Consider the following 26,930-nt stretch of genomic DNA (forward strand, 5'->3'; position numbering starts at 1 on the left):
CACTTTTGACTTAATAGAAAATTGAGTTATATTTATTATATCTATACAAGAATGGTGTATTTAGCAATCCGTATAATTCTGAGGAAAAGGAAAAAATATGAAGGTAGGAGTGAAAACATAAGCTTCATTGTTGACTCTGCTTTTGGAAATTCACCTGATGTTTCTGTAGATCAACTGTATCCTATACAGCAAACAGTCAATACCACTTTGCCAATTTATCGTATAAACGGAGCAAGTGAGAACTACTTCTCGAAACCTCTGCCACCCCCCACCCCCCATCAGGCTGTCAGCACTTCTCATCCGACCCTTGCCTTAACCGATAGCTGGTTACCTGTTTCATCACTGCCCGTCCCTCTAGTAAGACTATGAGCTCCATGGGAACAAAGGCTGTGTTTTGTGTGCTGCTCCCTGCCCTGTTATCTAACACAGAGCCTACATATCTCGCTGTCTTCAAAGAAACACATTTCTCCCTGTTTGTGTGTATAGATTCATGATCCACCTGGAAATGCCTTTCTCGAGTTTTCCGCAGAAAGAAAGAGCCCAGCCATCTACATTTTTACTAAACTCCAGTGAAGCCTGCAAATGCACAATGGCCTTTTCTTTTATGGCTCCAGATTTTGTAAAAACATGCTAAGAAGCAGGCCAGAGTAGGGTAAAGATTCATTCTCTGAAATGGAAAACCAAGTTCAAACAGAGGAGAGCAATAGGGAAAATATGGGACCACTGAAATAGAATGACAATAGAAAGAAAAAGAGAGAGAGATGATGGTCAAATGGATCTCTGCCTGGGTGTGTTTATATTTTTTTTAATTTTAAAATATTTTTTAGATTTTACTTATTTATTTTCAGAGAGAGGGGAAGGGAGGGGAAGAGGGAGAAAAACATCAATGTTTAAAAGACACATCGACCAGTTGCCCCTTGCATGTATCCAACTGGGAACCTGGCCCACAACCCAGGCACGTGCCCTGACTGGGAATCGAACCAGCAACCTTTTAGTTCACGGGCCAGCACTCAGTCTACTGAGCCACACCAGTCAGGACTTGAATTCTTTCTACGAGTTACTCGTCGGCAGCCGTCCGTCTCGAGAGACGATGGTGTAGCTTCTCAAGAGTCTATCTGCACCGCCGAGAATGGTTGTGCAGTCCTACTCGGGAGTGACACGGTATCTGTCTCCTCCCGTGTTGAATCGACATCTTGCGATGACGCTGAAGCTACAGAGCCTGGGCAGGGTGATATGGAGGGTCTGCTGTTTCCCATGCAGCAGACCCCCCCTCTCTTCGCAGCTGAAGGGTCCAAGGGAAAGACGGAGTCAATACAGCTTGGCTTCAGGTGCGCCGCAGGAGTTGCCGGTGTTGACTACAACGTCAAACCGCCTTAGGGACTCCGGCTCCGGATTTTCTGTCGGGGTTTACTCCCTTAGCCTTTCCCCTGAAGAGGTATGCCGCAAGGCAGCGGAGGTTTTTTGGAGTCAGAGTTTTCCTTCTCTTATGTACCCTGACTGGAAGATCGAACCAGCGACACTTAGCTCGCAGGCCGACGCTCAATCCACTGAGCCAAACCAGCCAGGGGTATTGTACAGTATTCCCTCACTTATTGCAGGTATTACATTCTAGACACCCGCCCCGCCCCCGCCCCCCGCACAATAGGTGAAAATCCATGAAGTAGGAACCTTACATTTATTTTAGTATTTATATATATTTTAAGGCTTTATAAACCCTTCCCAGACACTTATAAACTGTTCCCGGTCCCTTATTAACCATTCCCACTCCCTTATTAACTTTTTCCACACTTCTTTTTTTTTTTTAATAATTTGTTTGTTTATTTTATTTTATTTTATTTTTTCAGAGAGAGGGGAAAGGAGAAAGAGAGGGAGAGAAACATCACTGTGTGGTTGCCTCTCACATGCCCCCAACTGGGGACCTGTTGTGCAACCTAGTCATGTGCCCTGACTGGGAATCGAACCAGCGACACTTGGTTCGCAGGCCAATGCTCAATCCACGGAGCCACAGCAGCGAGGGCTTCCACACTTCTATAAACACTACTTATGTTCTTAAACATATTCTACACGTTTAAACCTACGCAACTTTAACAACATACGTATACAATACCGCAAAATCCAGCGATACAGCGAAAAATCCACGATAAATAATTTAATATAATATTTTTAAAAATCCTGCAATACAGTGAGGCCATGATAAGTGAACTGCGATATAGAGAGGGACTACTGTATTTTTTTCCATTACCATTTCCCTCCAGAAAAAAAAATGTATTTATTGATTTTAGAGAGACAGTGAAAGAGAGAGAGGCAGAGATTGACTTGTTGTTCCACTTATTGATGCATTCATTGGTTGATTCTTGTATGTGCCCTGATGGGAGATCAGACCCACAACCTTGGCTCATGGGGGTGATGCTCTAACCAACTGAGCCACACCAGCCAGGGCAACAGGCACTCTTACCCAGTGTACACAAGCATCCCCACACATCAACAAGAAAAGGAAGGACTCCAATAGAAAATGAGCAAAGGGTTTTTAAGAGGTAGTCATCAAAGAGGATATTCAGGTGGCCAGTAAGCACAAGAAAAAGTGCTCATTACTCATCAGGGAAATGCAGGTTAAAAGTACAACGTGATTACGACTATACACCCACTAGAAAGTCTTAAGTGGAAAAGAGCCACAAACCAGGTGACTGTGGCACATGTTACCACGATGACAGTGATCAGCCCTTGCTCCATACAACAACATGAGACACTTTCACAGTCATGATGGAGCGAAAGAAGCCAGACACAAAACAGCACATCAGGTGAGATTCCATTTTCACAGAGCTCAAAACCAGACAAAATTAGTCCATGACGCTTACAAGCCAGCACCTTGGTGATCTTTGGGAAGGGGGTAGGTGGTGACAGGAAGAAGGTCCCGGGGCTTGTAGAGTCCTGGGGACATTCTTGTTTCTTGATCGGGTGGTAGAAGCATAAGTGGGTATGCGTGGTTTGTAAGAATTCATAGAGCTGCATATGAAGTCTGTACTTTCTAAGCGTGTTTAATAATGTGGATATAACTGTTTATATAAAAAACTAGTTTAACATGATGACATGTTATTAGGGAAAGAGAAGGTTTATTTGTTGTTGTTTAAAAAAAAAATAGTTATTGAGAGCCTGCGATGAGGAGGCACTGTGCCTACAGTGAAGCCGGCAGTCCTGCAGAGGAGCGGGAAACTGGGCAGGATCGGCAGCTCCAAAGCCCCCTCTGCAGTAAGGCCTGTGTTCCTGTCCCACCATTTAAATCCTAAATAAGAACTTTTCCTGCCAAGCCTACAGCTACAGAGCGAGTCCTAAATCATGGAAAATGGAAAATAAAAGCGTGTATAACTGAGAGATGTGAATCAGGAAAACAGGATCCTTGCTACTGCACATAAATTGCTTGGGGTCCCGGAGTAACTATTCCGGAAGGCAGGAATGGATGAGCTAGAAGGGAGTGTAGGGACAGAGGCAGGGTCCGGGGTGGGGGGGCTGGGTGGGTGAGACTGTCCAAGGAAGGGAAGGAGCTTGGACTTTATCTTACACGCAAGAAGCCACTGAGTATTTTAAAGGAGGGGAGTAAGAGGATCTGATTTACCCTTTTAAAGCTCACACTGATGACTTCACGAAGAGCAGACTGGAGAGGCAGTAATGTGAGCAGGGCGCTCCAGCGATAGACTGTGAGAGCAATTCAGGTGGGAGAGTTGGCTGTGACTTCAGGTGGGGGCCGAGCAGGTGCACAGATACACAAGGTGTAGTTGGGAGATAAAAGCAGCTGCATTTGGTGTGGGATGGGACTTAGCCGGGGAACTGAGAAAGTGTGAGTAATGACTCCTACGTCTGGAGGCAGAGCCATGCCAAGAAGGGTGGTACCTTCTGCCGGGGTGGGGAAGACTGGAGAGGAAGCAGTCTTGACACACTATAGCATGGAACCGCCCATGACATGTGTGTGTTGAATAAACAAGCCTGGCACTGAGGACAGATGTCTGGGTTAGGGAGGTGCCTTTGGAAGCTTTCAGCCTTAGAAACCATTTAAAGCCTTGGGAATGGACTTCACCTGGGAGGAGCTGTGAAGAGAGAAAAGGGGGCTGGAAATGAGTCCTGTGAAACTTGAAATTTTAGAGTTGGGAAACAAAGGAGAAAAATGAGGAGAGGGTCATGACACAGGACCAGGTGACAGATTTCTCCTTTCTTGGATAAGGTGAGTTGGGGATTAAAATACGTGGCTGTCTCAGGCTTCGGGAAACTTGGAGTGGAAGAATTCATGTTGAGGAAGAAAATGATGAGTTTTATCTTCAACATAGACTTGTGAATGCAAACAGTAATTGGGCATACCTCTTTCAGATTATAGATGAGCCTACTAGAAACTAGAAAGATTTATTAAATTATTCAAATTGATTTAAATTAGTGACAGGAACGCTTTTGAAATCAGAAATGTTCTGACATTTAGTCTGGTATTTTCGCTTTGAGACTTGGCTTAGTAGCCCCCTCTTTGTTGGTTAAATGACTAACTGTGAAATATATCCACTAATCTCAACTGATGTAAGACTCAGCCCATGACAGGATTCCTCAGTCCCCCCAAAATGCGTACATGAGTGTGATCCCAGCCTTCCCTGCAGGCCCTGATGGATGAGATTCTCATGCTCCAAGATGAAATCAGTGAGCTGCAGGCGTCTCTCGCAGGCGAGCTGGTGTCCCGGTCCCCAGAGCGCGACCCCGCGGAACAGCTGGCCTTACAGTCCACACTTACCGTCCTAGCCGAGCGAATGTCCACCATCAAGATGAAGGCATCGGGGAAACGACAGCTTTTGGAGGTAACGAGTAACTCTGAAGGCCCTCACGTCTGTCTCTTGGAGCTGTGTTGACAAGTGTCTGTTCTGTGTCTGGGTAACTTAAGTGTCCTGTGGTTTTATTGTTCCTCACTCAATGGAAGCTGGGTTGGTGTCTCAGAGAGGGTCTTATGAACAGAGCCCTGAGTCAGTGTGTTGCTGTGAATACATCTCTTCACCCCCCCTAACCCTGCCTCGTTTCAGCAGAGAAATCAAGAATGTAGAAAGCGAATACTGGGGAGACATGGGCCTTGCGAAGAATCCTTGCAGAAGGCTTGCAGAATGGTTTGCTATGTTTAAGTAAGAGCACTTCACTAATGCTGTGAAGAATAAATCTTTAGTCACTGTTAGCCAATTTAAGCATGATGATTCATGACAATTTATTATTTTTCCTCTTGTAATTGCTGGCCCTAAACATATATAATATTAGACCGAGACTCTATAAAGACCTTTAGAGTGTCTGTCTCCTCATACCTCTGGGACATTATTAGTTCTCAATACACATCTTATTACATGAACTTACTATTTTATTTAGCTGCAGACTATACTATTACTAAATTAACCATGGTCCTATTGTTGGGTGTGTAGGCTCTTTCTAGTTTTACCTATTATAAGATTAGTCAGATCATATATTTGTATATTTCTTATTTGGAAGAAATTTAAAATCAATGTGTCTGCTCTATTTAAACTTTACTTTAAACTATTTTAAAATTTAATTTAAAATAATAATAAATTATTAATAAAATAATTTTTACAGTAAGGTATTTAGAGTACCTTTTCTTAAGAATTAACTTTTAAATTTATTAATATTGTCCCCAGTCACTCTATGAAACATTTGTGGAGTTTCAAAATAAAGTGATTTGTTTTGATTTTTTTAAATATGAATCTTTTGGGTGGAGGGGAACAAGGGGGAGAAAATTGGAACTGTTGTAACAATATAATCAATAAAAAACATTAAAAAATAAATAAATAAATATGAATCTTTTACCATCATTTAAAAAAAACAGAAGTCTAACCAAAACAAAATTAATTTCTGCTTTTAGTCAAGAAACTAGTAATACTGGGCCACCTCTTCTTGTAGGGAATCAACTGCCTGCAACTGCATGATGCTGCCTTTTTAGGTGGACCAAGTGTTCTTCAGTTTGTCACAGTCCTCACCACTCCCTACAGTCTCCCCAGCCATTAAACCATGTACCTATTTCCATTTACCAACCATCTTATGCCATTGCTTTGTTCTAATCCTTGGTCAATTTTCATCATTCGCGTTATCTGCCTGATCCGCAGGTGTATTATTTAGGAATATTTAAACTCTAGGTGCACATTAGACTCATCAGAGAGGCCTTTTAAAAATATAAATCTTGAGACTCACGTCCAGAACCTCTGATTTATTTCTCTGGTATGTGGCTCAAGAATAGCTTTCTTTTTGTAGTTTCACAGTTCGTTGCGATGTGCGGCCAGGGCTGAGAACCATTGCTCTGTTGTTTTGAATCCTCCTGATTTTACCTCAGGGTGATCCGTATGACATTCTGCTTCATTCATTAGGAGAAGTTAAATGATCAGCTGGAGGAACAGAGACAGGAGCAGGCCCTGCAGAGGTACCGCTCTGAAGTCGACAAGCTGGACGACTGGCTCTTAAGCACGAAGGCCACTCTGGATGTTGCCCTGAGCGCCTCCCAGGAGCCCATGGACATGGAGGCCCAGCTGGTGGACTGCCAGGTACAGAAATCATCTCAAAGAAATATGTCGGCCCCACAAAGCACGTTTTTCGATGTGAAAAAGTAACGGTAAAAAGGCTTAATATGGACATATGATTTTTCACAACCTGTATACTTTACATATTTAGAGAGTAGAAAAGCAATATCTTATAAAAGCGTAAATGAAAGTCACACTTGAACTTTGCCTTTTGAAAAATTTTACCAGTAGTTCCTAATCTTTAGAAAATCTTCAACTACCTAAAGGAAATTTTTAGAAAGACTATATGTGGAGCAAATAAGAAATACAAAGCCAATGAGGAGAATTCGTGTCAGTGAATAAGAGTGAGGCTATACACAGCAGGAGATGTTCCTAGGTGCTTTGTTGAAATTTTGGTTCTAATTCGGATACATTTTTTGGAAAACTTGGAAAAACTGTCAGTTATAGGCAGGTAGACTGAACACAGAAGGGTTGTCTGTTTGGAGCAGAGAATTTCCTTTCTGTGATGTGTGGTCTCTTGGAATTAACATAAGGGATAATGACAAAAAGGTTTTATTGTTATATTATTATTTTTCTTTGTTTTGAAAAATTTCAAACACATGTATAAGTGTAGAGAATATCTATAATGATCTCCATGTGCCAATCATTGAATTTCAAAGATTATGAACATATTATTCTTCATACATGGGTGATGCATGTCCTAAAAGCTCTTTCATTTAACCAACAAGGCTCTAGAAAATCCTACCTAATCTGCAGGGTTAAATATCAGTAAGCGTGATTTCATATATATCCCATTTAGGATCAGAGGAAATACACAAAAACCATTAATTAATGACCATTATCTTTTTTCTTAATGTGTAGTAATCCATTTTGGTCATTTCTTTTATGATTTGAGATTTATTGTAACATTGATCCTTACAGTTTGAATTTTTAAATTCCTTGGGCAACTTATCCATGTGTATTCAAGGCATTATTATTCTCTGTGTCGATCCTAGACAGTAGAAAGCCACAGGCCAGTGTGTGTTTTATAGTCTTTAGATCATATTTTCTAAAGTTTCCTTCTGAAAAGAAACACCTATTTTTAGCATTTCCTTTTAGCACTTGAAACTACCACATGCGCTAGCATTTCAAAATATGTTATCAGTACTCCCACTTCTCCCCTTTGGATACCTCTATTTTTATCATTATACATAAGTCCATATTTTAAATAATGTATTTCAGGACTTTTACAAAGTACTAAGATGGTCTCTTGGCAATATTTTTAGAAGCTAGGAGCAAATGGAATCAAACAAATATAAAAACAGTTCTTTGGTCAACTCAAATCTAATATTTGAACCAGTTGTTTAATTATAACTGTGGCTATTACACAGAATTAGGGCCAAATTATGATGTTTGGGGCTCTAAGCATGTTGCTTCCATGGGTGCCTTCTTCTATAAAAAATACAAAAAATTATATTTGTGTTTTACAACTGCTTCGGTACAAAGACTAATATAATCCAAGGTAGATTCATCCTTTTCTTTGGATTTTATTTCTTATTTTTTAAAGATATTATTTATTTATTTCTAGAGAGAGGGGAGGGAGAAAGAGAGGGAGAGAAAGATTGATGTGAGAGAGAAACATCGATCAGTTACCTCTCCCACGCCCCCAACCGGGCATGTGCCCTGACCAGGAATTGAACTGGCAACCTTTCAGTTTGCAAGCCTGTGCTCAATCCACTGAGCTACACCGACCAAGGCTAATTTTTTTCTTCAGATTTTAAAGGAAATTACAATTACACTGTTTTCTTGGGCCCCCCCCAAAGTATTATGGACCCTCAGCACTTTGCCATCTGTGCCTAATGAAAAAGTCATTCTGGCACAGAATTATATTAATTTCTCAAAAATAATCCTCAGAGATAGCATCCTCTAAACCCCATTTCATTAAAAAATTCACTCTTTCATTTCGTTCTAGATTTTGGGTCAAACCTATATTCTTAAAAGCTCATGGCAGTAATTCTAATTTTGTACAAGGAAATAAAATATATTTTCTTATTAATAAATTACTTGGTTGAAAATTACTGGATAAATTAGAAAGTGCTTTTCAAAGAGTTTAGAGTTGAGGAATATAAAAATAGAACAATTTCTGTAGGAAATAAAATATGTGCTATTAGTTTTGCTTAATTTTTTTTGTTTGTTTTGGTTTTGTTTTAAATCTTAACTTGGAAGAAGAGAGACTATTTTGCTGCTTCTCTGGAATTAGCCTCCATTTCAGAAGAAAACCTTCAGAAATATAAGGTTAAAAATACATCATGAAAGAAATAAACATAAGTTTAAAACTCAAGAAACAAGAATAGCAATCTGGAAAACAAAATTGACCCAAAGAAGCAATGTTTTAAAAGAGAATCTTTTTAAAGTTGTGAACTGTTTACTATTAGGAGCCATAAGCATCACAGTCTAACAGTAAAATAATAACATAATTGTAATAATGGGATAGCGCTAAGACCTGGCCTTTTCTCCTCGTCTGTTGATGATATCAAATGGGCTTGCCATGTGTTTTTCCAATATATTTTTTATTACATAACATCTAATCTTAAAAGAAAAATCAAGAAGCTCAAGACATTTAAAAAAGTTTTTATACTACTCTTGAAGGCTGTAGAAAGACTAAAAAAGAAAACATGAAAAGACATTCTTTTGATGCAAGACGAAAGGAAGTGTTGTGCTTCCCTGTGAGAAGCGGGCTTTGCAGAGGCAGGCGGGGCGTGTGAATGTCACCCTTATTTCTGTCCTCCTAGAACATGCTGAGGGAGATAGAGCAGAAGGTGGCGGCCTTGTCGGAGCTCTCAGCCCACAACGAAAACCTGCTGCTGGAGGGCAAGGCCCACACAAAGGACGAGGCGGAGCAGCTGGCCATGAAGCTGAGAACCCTCAAGGGGAGCCTCCTGGAACTACAGAGGGCCCTGCATGACAAGCAGCTGCACATCCAGGTGAGGGCCCCAGCGGCTGACAGCCAGGCGGGGCTGCCTGGGCAGGGGAAGGCGTGTTCGTGGCTGGCGTGCCTTTTTGGAGCCCGCCCGCCCGTAGAAAGGACGAGGTGGGGAACGATTCGTACTTATGCACATGCCTGCTTTACACCAACTCTGGCATCCATTTTTAAATAGGTGTTGTAAGGCCTGTTTAAATTCATGGGCCTGCAGGTTGCAGTGTAGGAAAAGAATTAAAAATAAATACTGAAATCTGTCAAATACACAATTTAAAAAAGTATTTAAACGTAGTTCATAAATTAAGCTATCTATAACATGTTTACATTTTTTTTCTTTTATTTCTCCTACATGCTACTTTTTAGACAGATTTTTATTTTAGGACCCACGACTTAAGAGTGGTCACATATTCCAGGTGAACTGAACCTTTTTACTATCATGTAGTGACCTTCACGTTCCATTAGAGTGATTTTGTTCTATATTACCACAGCTTTTGAGGGATATTATTTGCCTAGTATATCTTTTAACTTCCCTTTGGTTTCACCTTTTCTGTGTTCTATTGTTTTAGATTTGATTCTTTTAAAGAACATCTAGTTATATTTTGCTGGTTTGAAAGATTTTACCTATCATAAGATCTCTGACTTTTGAAAGATAGATTTAGTCCAGTTACATTTATTGTAATTACTGATATGTTTGAACTTTTATCACCTTACTTTTTGTAAGGTAACAGGGGGCCCACGGTGCAAAAGCTCTTTTTATTATTTTTCTCCTCTTTAACCTTTGTTTTAAGTGGTAGAGTGCTTTTCTTTGTTTTGTTTTGTTTTTTACCCTCTACTTTTTACCACACACCTCGAATAAATTCTAAGTTTCTACCTTAATCTCTCTCCGGATCAATGTAAGAACCTTTCACTCAAATTTTTCCCTCATGCAACTTTCATACTGTTATTGTTCAGTATTTTTATTTTGTTTTACAAATCTCTACAAATTAGATTTCACGAGTAGTATCCTGTACACAGATTAAGCCAATATTTATTGAGAATCTACTATGTGCCAGCTCGTATTCTATATGACAGAATGGGGCATCAAAGACAACTGTCTACCTGTTTCTATATATCAGTGTTTATATCTAAGTCTTTATATTCTGTCTTCAAAAGATTACGGTTTGGGGGAACAGATAATAAATGAAACGGAAAGATGTTATTACTACTAAGTTAGAAGATGATAAGACCTACAGGTGAAATACCCTAAGGCAGAGAGATAAGGAAAGGTGGAACAAGGCAGAATTGCAGTTAAACAGGGTGGCCAAAAAAGCCTCCCTCAGGTTGCAGGAGTGAACCACGTGGACTTGGAAAAGAGTTCCAGGCAAAGGGGAAAGCAGAAGCAAAGGCTCCCCTTTGTACTTGTGTTCACAGAAGCCAGTGTGACTGGCATGGAGTGGGCAAGCAAAGGCGACCAGACAGGTAACGGGGGGCCCGGAGTGCAGAGGCCTCACTGTAGACATTCTGTGGATTTTGGCTTTTCCCGGGGGAAATGAGAAGCCACTTGGAGTATGTGGGAACCCAGAAATGACGAGATCAGATTTTAACCCCTGTAACGGGGCCAGGGCAGAAGCTGAGACACAGTGCGGAGGCATCGTCATAGAGGTAGAGATGATGAGAACTTCTCAGATTCTGGATAATTGAGAAGATGAAATCTATCTGAGGAAGAGGCTTGCAGGGACAAAGAGTAGTAAGGTCAGTAGTTTAATTCTGGACAGGTTCTGTGTGAGAAGCCTATTACATTTCAAGTACTGGCGGGAATTCAGAGCGAAGACCTAGACCGGAGTCATAAGCCTCTTGATCAGCGGTTCTCAACCTTTGGGTCGCGACCGCTTTGGGGGTCGAATGACCCTTTCACAGGGGTCACCTAAGACCATCGGAAAACACATATATAATTACATATTGTTTTTGTGATTAATCACTATGCTTTAATTATGTTCAATTTGTAACAATGAAAACACATCCTGCATATCAGATATTTACATTATGATTCATAACAGTAGCAAAATTACAGTTATGAAGTAGCAACGAAAATAATTTTACGGTTTGGGGGTACCCACAACATGAGGAACTGTATTAAAGGGTCGCGGCATTAGGAAGGTTGAGAACCACTGCTCTAGATGGTCCTTAAAGGCATGATGTTTGATGAGCTCACCAAGGGAGTAAGAAGAGATAAAGAAGGCCAAGGTCCTCAGACTAAGCCCTGGGACATCCCAGTGGTAAGAGTTTGGAAGATGTGGAGGAGCCCACAAAAACAAAGAGTGAAAAAGAGAAACCAGTGATGTAGAGCAGCAGTCCCCAACGTTTTTGGCACCAGGGACCAGTTTTGTGGAAGCACATTTTTTCATAGATGGGGTTGGGTCGGGGAAGAAGGATGTGCTCAGGCAGTAATGTGAGCAAAGCTTCAAGCCCTCGCCCGCCGCTCCCCTCCTGCTGTGCGGCAGTTTTGTAAGAGGCCCTGGGCCGGTGCTGGTCCGCGGCCAGGGGCTGGGGACCCTTGGTGTAGAGAAAGACTGGGAGTTTGGTTCCTGGAAACCACTTGAAAATATGTGAAGTAAGATGAGGATTGAGATGTGACCACTGGGTTTAGCAACATGCCGGGCGCCTGTGACCTCAACAACCTCTCTTGCAACCTCGGCAACTTTGGAGGAGGAGCAGAGGCAGAGGCACTTGAGATGACAGTGACCATGGGAGGAGAGGCACCGGCATGGCAAAGCGCAGGTAACTCAGGAGTTTCTCTATAAAGGAGAACAAGGCGTGGAGTGAGCTGTGCAAAGGGAGTCAAGGGAAATCTGTTTCATTTGAAGGTCAGAAGAAGAACACAAGCCAAAGTGCACACCAAGGCGTGAAGAATCCCACACATGCACACACACCTCAAAGAACAAGTGTGCCAGCGTGTCTTTCATCCCGTGGGGAAGAGCCGGGCCAGAAATCTGAGCAGAACTGGACTCCTGAGACTGGGCTTCAGGGTGACCACCAGGCCCCGGGCACTGTCACTTTTTCTGATCCCAACCCCAGCAGGTCCACCCTGTGCTGGGGAAACGGCCCCGTCAGCATAGCCTCAGACCCACGTCTGTCTTGTTCTGTCTTGTTCTGTCTTCCTGCTCCGGCTCTCTCTCTCCCTCTCTCCCTCTCCTTTCCCCTCTCCCTCTCTCTCACCTAGTGACTTGTTTCCATGGAGATGGACATCACGCAGCAGAGGCAACATTGCAAAGGGAGAGAGACTGTAAGAACAGTCATGTGTGGGAGGGAGAAGATGGGATCAAATGGGAGAGGGTGGTCCTAGAACTCCAGTGTCAGGAGTGCAGATGCCAGCGGGGGACGGGGCACAAGGACCGTGGTGCCAATCAATGCACGTGCGCTGTGATGGCTTCTATTTTCTCAGGGTAATGATTTTTTCAGACTAAACCACATGTTTTCAGTTCTTGGCTAATTGCATGATTATATGATCTGAAACATCAAACCTAATCAGTAGAAAAGTATTAGAAGCAATGGTTTTATTTTGGGGAGAGCTCTTACTTATAAAGGTCCAGTTGCGCCCTCCCATGGGAGGCAGGAAGGAATTGGGGGGGAGAGAGGGGGACGGCCTGACTGACACACAGGCACATACAGGGAGGGGTTAAAGGGCTGGGGCACACATCTCAAGGCCTCAGGGCCTGGGAAACGGATTTAAAAAGTGAAGCAGGTTCAGGCAGAACCTTGGCAAGCTGGTCTCAAGTCAGAGAAGCAGCTGCTACCTCCAGCTGTTGTTATTCGGGAATGTGTAGTTGTGTAGTCAGCATCGCTAGATCGTCCAGCGGAAAGCCATTTACATTTATATCTAAAATCTTCCAATTCTAAAACACTTAATTCTAAAATTTAAAAACAGTCTGTGTGCCAAATTAAGCATATCCAGAAGCCAGACCTGCTTCTCGGGCCATCACGTGGGGCCTGCTGTGCGCTGGGGTTCCCCAGTGACCCGGGGCAGGATTCCTGAACTTCCCTTCCTTACAGGTCAGTTTTCTCTTCTGTGACATGGGGATAATACTTGTATTGAACTTTTAAAAATCCTGAGAACTTTAATGCAAGTAACGATTGCAGTAAGTGCTCAAATCACAGTGAGTGTAATAATGCCTAAGAGCAGCTAACAGTCTGCAGACCACATTCTTTGTGAGGCAAGGGCTCCTGGGGTGCTTGCAGGCTGCACTTGAGACAGACTTGAGTCTAGCCGGGGCTGGGCTGGGTGTGCTGACACCCACCTGCGCTGCTCACACCTGGCAGGTGCCGCCCGAAGCCAAGGAGATCCTTCAGATTGAGTCAAGTCCTGATTCTGCCGGCAAGTCTAAGCTTTCCTGAGGATATTGTTGTATAAACTGTAACCACGGGGAAAGGCGGTCGTGTTTGACCGCGTTGAAATTAGTCGTTTTTCATTTCAAAAAAAGTTATACATTTCACTGTCTTTCCCCTAATGAGTCTCCAGCATGTAAAATTTTGATTTAAAAAATAACAATAATTCTACCTTTTTGAAGAGGTTAGTTTTCCAAGGGTAGGACTAAGAGTGCTGTGTATGTTATTGCCGTGAAAGGGATCCCTTCCCTTCGTGCAGAAAATGCAGTGTTGGTCTGAAATTAACTCATGGTTGTTGGGGGGGAATCTTCCATTGAATGCAGACGTTAGTGAGGTTGTGCCCTTCAGCTGCAGGAGATGGGAGGCGGGAGGGCTGGGAATGCTTCCTAACTTGAGTGGGGCCGTAAGCACATCCTTTCTCACAGCGGCTGGTCTCTAAGGTGATCGTATCTGATCAGGCATTCTCCTAAACTAGCTGGACTTCTGTTCACCTCCATGCATAACCAACCCCTTTAGCTCCCCCTCTCCCGTAGGTTCCTTCTCTGTGAAGAGACAGACCTACTGGCGTGTAATAATTTCTCTCAAATTACAAGTTACCTTTTCTTTGCAAGAAGTTCAGGTCATTTCACACATTATTGTCCATCCAGGGAGCAGACAGCCCTATAGATATATAATGAAATGCTTTATAAAGGAATGTTTTATTTAATGTTTAGCATTCTTCAGTCCTCATTAATCTCCAAGGAATGTCCCTGGCAAAAGAGGTCACTGTTCTAGTATTTCTAAAATAAACAGCTTAGGTAGCTCCACCCAAGGAGGATTCTGGGGACAGAAGTCACTTTACTTCTGAACCTTCGTTAGGAGAGAAAGCTGTTACCAAACCTCAGAGAAAGTAATTATCATTATTTTATATTTTATTCCTCCTGTTAGTGTCTTCTCATCCCAAAGGGAAAGGGAGTGAAATGTGAGCTGGATTCTTAATTTTTTTTTTTTTTTTTTTTTTTTTGCTTTTTGTGGTCTAAGTGTTATGATTCAAAATGACTAAATCAGACAGAGAAAAATTCACTAACTGAAAAACCAACCTAACCACCTAGAAAATACATACTAGACATTTGCTTCTGACATTGCCTAATCCCTTTTCTCTAAAGCTGTGAATTCAGTGAGCCAATGATGACTTGCCTTTCGAGACTACAAGCTTTTCTCTGAATCTGAACGTGCCTATGTGCCTGTAAAGTGGTCAAGCTGTCCTGAAGGCCTGACATGGCGATTGTCCTTTTCCTAAGCACAAATTCGGTGTGAGAAATTTGAAATAAAGGTTCTCAATCAGACAGTAGTTAGCTGTGTAGAAGGGTGAGTTGGTGAACTGAGAAGTTACCCCACGGGTCTGCAGCTCCGAAAACAAACTTTTTCAAGAGCAAAGCAGAGAGTGAGTGACTGGGTCCCACACAAGAGAGTCAGCAGGTCATGGCCATGAATGACTGCCGTTGCATTAGCCAGAGCAGCTCTGATTGGTGACAGCTTTCAACCTCATACACTGACTTCTTTGGGATCATTCTCTACAGGTCCTTGTTGACCTGTAGGACCGTCCTTGCCAGAAGGTCCAGGGTCTCTCAGAGATTATTCTGGGTAGGTGGTACATTCTTAGATGAAGAGAATCTGTTTCATGTAGAAACTTATGGGCATCATTACTGGAAGAGCATACCCACCCCACACCTTCTACCTTCAGGAAAATCACTGTTTTTCTGTGAGGGGCTTTCCTGGAGGAGTGGGGAATATTTTGAACTGGATGTCACTAATCGCCGATTATGAAGGTCTTGAGAAATACAAATAGCATATTTTAGACCAGTGGCACCCACATTGTTCCATCTACACTGTGTTCTCTTGCTGGGAAGCTGGATTATCTTAAAGGGAAGAATGTCCCTGTGAGTTAAGGTGGCTCAGAATCTGGGAGAGGATTATGTATAACATTCACCATTTTCTTCAGTTCATTTTGCTTCAAGCACTGATGCCAACCTTGAAAAGTTTATTATCTCAACATTATCTCAGATGCTTTACAATTTGATTCTGGGATTTTAATGAATAGAAGGATAAGCAGATCCCACCTATTTTCCTGTAATAGTGTCTATATAAGAAACATCCAAACATTCAGAGAGTTTTCCTAAGAGTTTATTTGAACCATATGCCAGGGAGCAAGATCTCAGATGCTCTGGAGAATAACCTATTGGCAGTTTCTCTTATGCCTTTGAAATTAAGGAGCAAATGTAAGAAAGATTAGAAGGAGGTGGGAAAACACACGGGGATTGGGTTACAGGCTAGTTACCAAGATTATGTGCTCTCTGAAGGGTGGTGTGGGTTATTTCAAAGGTGTGTTATCCTAAATGCTCAGAAACAATGGCAGAGGCTTTGCTTAAGTTAGAGATAGGCCTGGGGCGTGACTTCCCACCCTGAACGGCCCATTTAGGAATTTTTGATCAGAACACCCTGTGAGGTTACTTTCCATAGAACCTTTTTTTTAAGAATTTCCATTTACAATAGTTAGTGTAAACTTCTGAAAATAAGAGGAATATCTGGATGAGCTGGATGAGCTGGAGAGGCTGGGTCGCATCCTGTAATCAGATTTGGCAGAGAAGCAAAGGACAGGAGCGGCAGCTCCAGACCTAGACAGCAGGACCACTGCTTCATCAGAATAACCTGCCAAATGTCCCTCGTCTCTGTCCCTTACCCCCTTCCCCTTTCTCTCCACCCTTCCCCCTCCCCCAGTGCTCCAGCTACGCACTTGGTCCTTCCCTGCTACTGCTGTGAGTCCAGCTTGCTTTCTCCCCAGGTCTTCGCTCCAGCTGTTGCTACCAAGGCCTGGTGCGCCCTCTGCCTGGGTCTTTGCCATTATTCAGTGCTCAGTGCCATCGTCCCCTCTGACCATGCCTTCTCTGAGCGGCCCCAGAAACCCTTCCCCTTCACTTACCTGGTTTGTTTATTGTCTGTCTCCCCAGCAGGGCTCCTGTCTGGCTCCTTCTCTGCCAGTTAGCCCCAGTACCTAGAACAGTAACTGACACACTGTGGGTACTTCATAAATACTTAGTGAATAAACTATATTCAAACTGTGTACTTTATCCTTTGACATACACACCTATGTGAGTAGAAACTCTCTCTCCCAGAACTAATTCCATCTGATATGCAGTATTCCAGGGCCTTTCAAATTCCATCCAAATAATCAAGCAGAAACGATAAATCCCTGACAGATAATAATTACCTTTGTTTTTTTCCCTTTATTGAAGCCAGCAGGGGCAGCAGATGGCAGTGGAGTCTGGTCCTGGTGGTGTTAGTAGAGAAATCGAGATCTAGAGTTACCATGTTCTCGTGGAAAGCATTCTAGAATAATATTTGGCAACCACATCAGTCAGCTGAAAGGCCCAGCCTCTAAATAGGCAGTTTCCCCTCAAATATGTCTGAGTATAATCATCCATTTATTATTCTCCCTCCTGTAAATGCCATAAATTCTATGGGTTTTGTGTTACCATTTTTAAAAAAACACGGTTTCACATCCAAATGGAACCACTTTGATATTAAACCAACCACACTAAAATAGTCGTAACTTTGCTTTGGTTGGGGTATTCCTGTGGGTCATGTGACTCTTGATTTCTTCCTCGTGAAAAGCAGGGAACAACACCAGAGAAGGAGGAGAGCCACGGGGACCTAACTGCCACCCAGAGGCCCGGAGTCCAGGAATGGCTGGCCCAGGCTCGCTCCACGTGGGCCCACCAGCGACAGAGCAGTCTCCAGCAACAAAAAGTAAAGCACTTCCTACCTTTCTCCGGCCTGCAGGTCTGCCAAGCAAACCCTTGAGGGAAATGTCACTTGTGTACTAAATACAGATGTGCCTTTGTCGTCTTTGCAGACAGATGTGGCTAAGTGTCTCAGCATACTTATTTGTGACCACTGGAATGCCTGATCGTTTGAGAGTCTATTATTCTTTAAGAAAAGCTTTACAAACAGTGTAACAATGAAAATCCACCTTATCAAGAGTACCTACCCTGTTTTCAGACTTGCCCCAATTTTAGACTATTTTATGTAAGGAAAACCTCAGGAAGGCCTCTGAGAATTGCTGAAAGTCTGAGTTCCATGTTCTTTAAAGAAATTCAATTTATTTTTACTCCCAAGTAGGTACCATCACAAAATAGGATTGCAAATTATTGCCTCGTGGAAAAAAAAAAAAGAGATAGAGAGAGAGCTTTGATGAATGAGTGCTCACTGATACCTTATCTTTATGTATGGGGCATATTAAAATTTTTATTTTTTCGAAAAGCAAAGACATTTATCGTAAAATATGAAAAAGCTCTCAAGGATCCGTATCCTCTGCAAGGCCATATTACATGTGAAAAATGAAAATGCATTTTTTACCACTTGAGGGCGCCATTGCCCAGCAAAATTTATGTTTCCCATGGACTTCTCCCCCCCCCCCCAAGATTTTTCAGATATCTTTTATCAAAGCCACAAAGGCTGTAGAATACTTTGGAAAGATGCTTGAGCCTTTACCTGAAGCACACTTTCTATGCAGAATGCAAATGGGAAACTTACTAGAAGCGTTCTCTGAGGATTTTATAGACACAGAGCCATGATTATCGGTGATGCTCACAAAATAACAAAGACGCGTCTGTTTGTTGTCTTCTTGTTGTCTTCCTTGAGCAGGAGCTGGAGCAGGAATTAGCAGAGCAGAAGAGCCTCCTCCGGTCAGTGGCCAGCCGTGGAGAGGAGATTCTGACCCAACACTCGGCTGCAGGGGCCTCTGGCGGGGCTGGGTACGTTTAGACACATTCCTCCTCCTCTTCTGGGCCCTGTTTTCCTGACATCTAAAGAGACGTGAACATCTCGATCAAACTTTTGTTTTAAACAAAAAATTAATCATTTTGTTTTCTCTTTATGATATTATCACTCACTTGCATTTTGAATATTTTGTTGTGCAGCATGAGTACAGCCAGCGATGGTGTTGGCTGACTTACTTGCCTGCTTTCCAGTTTGCTCACCATATCTGTCCAGAGAAGATACTTATGAGTTTATTGTTTAAAAATCCAATAACGAATACATTATGAAAATATATCTGTGATGTTTCTATCTGAATATCTAACTGCAAAGTATATTCCCTATAAGAACTTATCTTCCCTCAACATCATCTGAAAATTAAATGTATGTGCCTACTGAATATCTTGATTTTTCTTGAAGACCTGTTTTTATCATATCTACATGCAAAGTCATTGAGCTTTGAGTCCTGTGGTAGAGTGGAGACTGACAGTCTTCCCTGCAGAAGAGTAAAGGGTTAAAAGAAATATTAAGAAAGTTGGACATTTTTCAAGTTGAGTATTTGGGTTTAAAGGTTGGAAGGAAGAGGAGGAAGGAATCCCCGTATTTCGAGTCAGGTCTGGGTTTTATTCTCGTTCAGCAGCCTCACAATGAAAAAGTAGCTCAGCTCTGCACCCCAGTTTGCTCATCTGTGGAATCAGAAAAATAAGGGGCTGCCTTCACCCCAGAAGGGCCGTGAAAGTTGTGCATGTCAGCTAAAAGGACGTATAGGAAACCATTTTCTAACATCCAAAGCACTGAAAAGAAGTTTTAGTAAAACCTGTGTTCACGTATTGCTAAGGGCTGTTGTGACAGTACTATAGGGTCCTCTGGCCACCACAATACGATAAGGAGCTTTAGCTACCTTGACTTCAATTTTCTCATTTCCGAACATGTATTTGGAGGAAATAACCTAAAGGAGGAAATACATATGATGAAGATAATTTTTGAAATATTATTTATAATCAAATTTTAAAAAGACAGAAATTCCCACTAGAATAGAAAAGCTTAAGAAAACTTTTATGCACATATAAACGTAAAAAAGTTATAACTACCAGAAAATATGTGATAGTAAAATGGGATATAAGTTGAATGTCTAGTAGATGTGTAGGTAAGGGCCCTACCAGTATGTAGATTATCAAAACTAACTGGGGAGGGATGATTTAAAAACTTTTTTTCTTTTCGTTCTTTTTTTTTTTCCAATTTAATTAGTGCTGACATAATGTTGACATATAGCATCGGTGTTGATCATGTGCATATATATGTACATGATCATGTGCATATATATGTATATAACTATATGCATAGGGCAAAAGAAGGTTTACAGTTGTTCATCTGGAAAATAATGCAGTAATTAATAAATAATAATATGAGAATAAACTATGTTGCACATACAGCTATAAATCCACTTGTATTTAAGAATTTCAAGGGCAAAATAATAGAAACAAAAATAAAATGCAATTACAGTAGACATTATGACAAAATGTACAGAAAATAAGAAAATTTTTTAAAAAGAAAAACAAAGCAAAGAAACAAAAATATAATAGTTAATAAATATCAATTAAAAATAGGAATGACTAATCTTATGGCATCTGTAGTCAGAATTACTTTAAAATAACCCTATAGCTAAAAATGGTGTTAAAATATAAAAGGGTTTTAAAATACCCTACTGGGCATCATGCTTAAAAATGCCGAGAAGGCCATAAATATGTGTGTCTGTACAAATACAAAATGAAAAACACTGTTTCTTCCAACACTGACTCTTAGGTCCAAACTTGCTTTCGCTTTGCATTTTATATTCTTTTTCCAATTCTTCTAAGATGTTTATTCATCTCCCACGGTTTTATGAATATTTTTGCCAAACTATTTTTACCGAGCGGTTACGCACACATCGCCTCCTTGCTATACAGGCAGTCACAGAAAGAACAGTGGGGACTGTGCCATGATTTTTTGTTTGTTTCCTTGGCCTTTCGCTTTGGAAGGGCAAGCAACTATAAATCGCTCTTCCAAATATAAAAAAGTATTTTAAAGAGAAAGTAGCTGTGCAGTGCTGACTTTCTATACAAGATTCACTTTCAAGACTGCTTATAAATTACTTAATTTTTATATAAATGTTTTAGAAAAGTCACCTTTAAATCTCGTTGATTATAGTTCAGCTATGCTTTTTAAGCCATTGGGCATATATACCACATTGCTAGGTTAAAAGAAGAGCTTTATATTCGTTCTTTCACTTATGAGCTGATTTTCTAAGACTATCAGTTGTGAACTGGTTTATGTGAGGAAACCCCCGTGGGAGGAGCATGACTTGCTTCATGGGTTCCAATGTGATACATAAAGAATAAGTACTATGCCATGTGTGCCATGTATACAGTAGTTGGTGGGAGGGTTCCTTCCATGATTGCGAAGGAAATTCAACTGGAAATTAATTGATACAAATACCAAAGAGAAAGAAGAATATTTTCCATGAGAAATAAAAGGCTCTGTTCTAATGTAAAACTGATTTGCTGATGATATTTTATATGTGTCAGTGATTTAATATAAGAACATAGATATTAAATATCTCCTGGTTTTAAACTAAATTATTATGCCAGCATACATAAATTAAAAAGTGGTAAACTACAGTCCACCATCACAAAAGATAACATAATAAAAAATTTAATTTCATACTCGCTTTAAAACTCATTTGTTATTTAAGAAGATTTACTAAAAATACACAGAAAAGTTCAGAGACTAATATAACAACAAACTTGGAAGAAGTCAATCTTATTTTGACATTTTTCACTCAATATTACTTTTTTAGATCAACCCATGTTGATACACATAGATCAAGTTCTTTCACTTTAATTGCTTAACAGTTTTTTATTCTGGGAACATAATTTATTCACCCATTTTCTAATTGATGGGCATTTACATTGTTGTCTTTTCTTTCTTTGTTGTTACTGGTATTGTTGAACTTAAACTTTATTAATGTTTCTAACTGAACAGGTGCAATAGATTCTGTACGTTATACGCTAGAAATAGAATTCCTCTCTCATAGGCTTATAAATATTTTTAAGGCTTGACTCCCTCAAGCTTACCTAAAGAAACTGTTTCGTCAATTACTACTCTGAGAAGAATTGGCTTTGGGATCGTGTTGAGTACCATCCTGCCAATGAACTTGTCATTTTTTTCCACTTGAGCAAAAAGTTTTTGTCAGAATAATAACTAGTGTCTACATGCCTTTTAGCCTCCTTTCAGATGTTATGGTTTTAGTGAGGACTTCAAAACACCAGATAAATTAGGATCGATTGAAACTTGTGTCCCCAAATTCTTACCATTGCCATTGTCATTATCATTGGGCCCCATTTATTGAGTGACTGTTCTTTGCCAGATAAGATTATGGGCATTATGCGTTCTCTTACTTTATTTCCCATAATTCTGCATGATAGATGATATCTTTATTTTAAAGATAAAACTGTGACTCAGAGAAGTGAAACAAATTACTCAAAGTTGCAAATCTAATATGCTAGAGCAGAGGTTTACTTATTTATTTTTAGTCCTTTTTTTTATTACAGTTGACATTCAATATTATATTATTTTCAGGCGTACAGCGTAAGAAGCAGGGATTTAAGCACTCATCTCTGTGTCACCCTAAAAGCCACAGTGATTCTCAGATGCGCTCTGTGCTCATCTTTAAGGATGAGATGCAGGTGCCTTCCTGCCATGTCCTGAAACCTGGTCTTTGGACTTGGTAAAAACTCTCAAAGACTAAGTCACATTTTTATGGTTTTGAAATAATAATGTGGTCTGTTTGTCAAAGGATACAATTCCACATACCTTCTGATCCCAGAAGACACAATTATTTTTATCTTTGATACTGAGCTATTTTCCATGTATTTTTAAATTACTGTTGTGATCATGGTTCCATTATAATATATTTGTTTTATGGTTAGTCTCAAATTTTTTATTTGAATTTATTTATTTAAAGGGTCATCGAATGACTAAAATAATTTAGTTCTCATTTGAGAGGCCACGTCTAGGACACACAGTATCTTATCTAAAACTGATCACCTTTGTGCACGCCCTGGAAACTTAGATTGTTTCTTCTTCTAATAGTGAAAAACCTGATGTGTCATCCCCGGAGTTGGGGATGGAAGGGGACAAGTCACCTGCTGAAGACCAGATGAGGATGAAATGGGAAAGTCTACATCAAGAATTTAGTACCAAGCAGAAGCTCCTCCAGGATGCTTTGGAACAGGAACAAGAGCAAGTGGTATCAGACGTTTCACTTTTATATATTAACTATTATAACTTTTATATATTAACTATTATACAGCTTTGCCACGACAATGGAACTGTGCGATCATCTATATTTTCATTATCGATCCCAAAAGAAGATGTAAAACAAATTATTCTTTCTCCCTTTTCTTTAATTGTTTCTCCTAATAATTATGTATGTATATGTGAAATTTTGATTTCTAGATACTAGTTCCCTCTGAGATAATTAATATCTGCTTACTCTTTAGCGTACACCGTTGAATTTTAACTGTTCCTTCTTGTTTTCACCACTTTGAGAATTATGGGTGTAAACCAAGGATATATACATCTAGAACAAAAGAAATTCCAAAAATCTGGACCTCATTTGGGAAGTCATCTTATTTTTCATTGCTATTTCTAGTATTTAATAGTTGCACAAAATCTTGATGAGACACTCCTGGGACCTGGGTGCTTCTAAAAAGAAGGGGAAGCCAGTGGTCAGCTAGAATTGTTCCTATAACCCAAATTCAGGCTGGTTTGCAAGATGGGTAGGTGCTGTGTGATGCTGGACTTAATTCTACCTAAACAAGCCAAATTCAGTGGAACTAAATATAGCAACAGAAGGTTCCTGGTAAATAGCTGTTAGTTCTCTCTGAGCCCAAGACACAGTCAGAGGAACTGACACCTCGGAGAGCTGGCGAGTGAGGCTCAAGCCGGGGCAAGCTTGCGATGCCGACCACAGCTGTGTCCTGGCAGGTTTTGAAGGTGGAAAGCGGTCCTGGGTCCTGGGCTAGTAGTGCTCCTCTGGGTCCTTCCGTAACCATGGTGTCAACAGAATAAATTCTAGGCCTTGACCTTGGATCGTAGGAAGCTGCTGTTCTCGTTGCTCTGGCTAAGACTCGCTTAGACGCTGGGAGAGGCTGATCCCCAAAGTGAGAGGTGTCAAGTCAGTCATAAGGGAGGCGCCACTGCGGAGGCAGGGAAAGGCAGGAGCTGACCGAACGGGCACCAAAGAGCAGATGCAATTTGCCAGGGTTCCCTGAAAGCAGGTGCTCTCAAGGTCTGGAGGTTACCCTATCTGTTGGGAACCATGCCTGGGTCTCTCCAGAGCATTCATTTCTGTCTCAGTTTACAAATGCACTCTTTCTCACTGCCCTTCTCTGGCCACAAATCCTTTTTTTCCCCACACTGTCCATAGGAATGGTCCCAGCTATGGCCTTGAGGATGTAAAACCCTCCATTCCCAGAGGCAGTTGTCCCAGAATCATACTCTGTGCCTTATACCTTTTGTACGGACCTCCCCCCTGGGTTTGAATTCTTCTTTCCTCATACCCCTATTCAAACATTCCTCAGATTCATAGCCTGAATTCTTGATTTCTGATGCAGATCTTAGGGACCTGCCTGCTGGCTCATCATCATGTTGTAACAGTTCCCCATTCCAGTCCCTGGCTGCTGTGGCTCAGTGGATTGAGTGTCACCCTGCGAACCAAGTATCGCTGATTCGATTCCCAGTCAGGGCACATGACTAGGTTGCACGTCAGGTCCCCAGTTGGGGGCACCACACAATGATGTTTCTCTCCCTCTCTTTCTCCTTTCCCCTCTGTCTAAAAATAAATAAACAAACAAAAAAATTAATTAATTAAAAAAGTTTAAAAAAAAATTAAACAGTTCCCCATTCCTTTGACTGTAAGGGACATTCACAGCCCTAAATCAGGGACTGCAGTCTTTCTGACTATCCTAAGTCAGGTAAACCCAGGCTACTTCTAGTAACATCTTATGCTATTCACTCATTCAGTGCCCAAGCCTTCGATTCCACCTACAGTCCGTTCACCTTTAAGCACCTGCGTGATTCCTCCATGACTGCTGCTCTCCTGGACCCCTTACCTGTTCTTGGCCTGGAGAGCTACTCTTTCCTGCGGTCGGCCATTGCCACGCCTGTGCCCCGGCATCCTCCCTGGGACCTTCCTGGGAAACCCTGTTCTGCTGTCACCGACACCCGCACATGACACCTGGACTGTTACAGTTCAGGGGCACGTTCATATCTCTCTTCCCTGGGGAATGAGAAACGGAAGCACTGAATGTCGTTTTAGGACGTTTTTGCAGTTGAGCGCTTCCTTTCAGGAATCACTGGCCGCCTGCCCAAAGTGCATCCTAAGCGTCGGTGGGAAGAGATGAGAGGAGGGAGGGAAGGAGCAGTTGGGCTGTGAGAGTTTCCAGGAGGGAAGAGAGTGATCGTTCAGTGAACATATCCGTGTTCCAGGCGCTAACGTTTCTAACAGTGCTGTGAGGAGGTTGTCATTATCTCTATTTTGTTCGTCTGCAAACTAAGACTTGAAGAGATTAGACAATTTCTCAGGGTCCTGTGACTAAGAAGAGACAGAGCTGGGGGTGGGCATAGGTCTCTCCAATTCCCAGTCCCTCCTTCTTCATACCAGCACACAGGAGTCCCTCTGTCTATCACAGTTCTCTTATCACGGCCTCGCTGTATTGTGGGATTTTTAAAAATATTATATTTCATTATCACGGATTTTTCACTATATCGTGGGGTTTTGCCGTACTGTATATGTATGTTGCTAAAGTTACGTAGGTTTAAGGGTGTAGAATATGTTTAAGAACATAAGTAGTGTTTATAAAAGTGTGGAAAAGGTTAATAAGGGAGTGGAAACAGTTTGTAAGTGTGTGGGAAGGGTTTATAAAGCCTTAAAATACATATAAATACTAAAATAAATGTAAGGTTCCTACTTTGCGGATTCTCACCTATCGCGGGGAGGGGGTCTAGAACGTAATACCCGCGATAAGGGAGGGATCACTGTTCTGACAGTTTGGTACACGGGATATGCTTACTGCCCTTAAGGGTAAAAACAGGCACTTTTTCTTTTCTTTTCCTTTTTGACCTAAAGTTCACTAGGTCAAAAGGCATCTATCTCCCAGAGCATTTTTTTCTCTGTGCACATCCAGTATATTTAGTGTCTCCATGCAGAACACCCTACATGGCTCCTGTTCTTAGGAACTTGTAACCAAACCAAGGAAATATTTTATACATTTCTCAAAAATCAGGCAGCCACGGCAAGCTCTGTAAGCGGGAATTGAAAAGAAAGCAGAAGTGGGGGGAGAAAAAGTAGTGGCCAGCCCCTATAGCACATGCACTACAGGTGTGGGATTTAAGCTGATGGATTTTAAAGCGATGCTGGGTGGGGTGGGCATTTCAGCTCCGGGGGGGGGGGGGGGCAGGGATAAGACTGCCATGTGAGAGGAGACTGAGTTATCAGCCTGAAAGGGAAGGGGGCAATGAGCTGTTCCTAAAAAGTATAGAAAACTTAGTTTGACACCGGGAACGACATTAACAAGTTTGAGTGCTTGGCTATGTTGTGGTCCTCGCTGGGGAGACAGTCTACATGCCTAAAAGAGTTTAGAGGAGGTAAGCGAATCATAATGGCAAAAGGGTCAGTCTAGACCCAGTACTTAGAATGGACTATTTCACCATGTGTAGGGCTGAAGCCCAGAAAACACATCGAGAGGAAGGCTATAAGATTTCAGGCATTTCTGCCACCACTTTCTTTGTAGAGACCATCCGCAGAAACATTGCTGCTGCTGAATCTGGTCACCATGTTCAGTGGGTGTGGCGTGTTGTAGAGGTCCTGTTTCTCTGGGACAGCTTTTCAGAAGCAAGCACCATTTTCCAGCCCGTGCCTTGATGTGTACCATTTGAGATGAGAAACCTGGGCTTAGTGCATCGGCTCCCCACTAAGCTGCCCCTGTTTGTCTGCAGCTTTACAGAAAGCCAAATCGGCTCCTGTCCGGAGTGCCACTGTACCAAGGGGACGGGCAGACCCACGACAAGTCTGCGGTGACGTCTTTGCTGGATGGGTTGAACCAGGCGTTTGAGGAGGTGTCCTCCCAGGTAGGGCTGCACTCTTCCTTTGCTCATAGACCTTGGTCTTCATGAAGTTCTTCCACGCCTGGGCGTGAACTGTGGTGACCCAGCCCTAGCGAATAGCCCTGAAAGGCAGG

At 41.7% G+C, this 26,930-nt stretch overlaps 1 protein-coding gene across 1 annotated transcript in view; it reads left to right on the forward strand.

Moving 5' to 3' along the window:
• LOC150007920 (nesprin-1-like) overlaps positions 1 to 26,930 on the forward strand; it is a 45,164-nt gene that overhangs the window by 7,943 nt on the left and 10,291 nt on the right. Inside the window, exons 6-12 of the mRNA XM_090280838.1 lie at positions 4,632 to 4,826; positions 6,384 to 6,557; positions 9,305 to 9,496; positions 17,506 to 17,640; positions 18,538 to 18,647; positions 22,780 to 22,936; positions 26,689 to 26,820. Coding sequence (XP_090136964.1) covers positions 4,632 to 4,826; positions 6,384 to 6,557; positions 9,305 to 9,496; positions 17,506 to 17,640; positions 18,538 to 18,647; positions 22,780 to 22,936; positions 26,689 to 26,820 — 1,095 coding nt within the window. The remainder of the gene's footprint in view (positions 1 to 4,631; positions 4,827 to 6,383; positions 6,558 to 9,304; positions 9,497 to 17,505; positions 17,641 to 18,537; positions 18,648 to 22,779; positions 22,937 to 26,688; positions 26,821 to 26,930) is intronic.

Source organism: Furipterus horrens, unplaced genomic scaffold (assembly GCF_987537825.1).
Source record: "Furipterus horrens unplaced genomic scaffold, mFurHor1.1.pri manual_scaffold_6, whole genome shotgun sequence".
NCBI lineage: Eukaryota > Metazoa > Chordata > Mammalia > Chiroptera > Furipteridae > Furipterus > Furipterus horrens.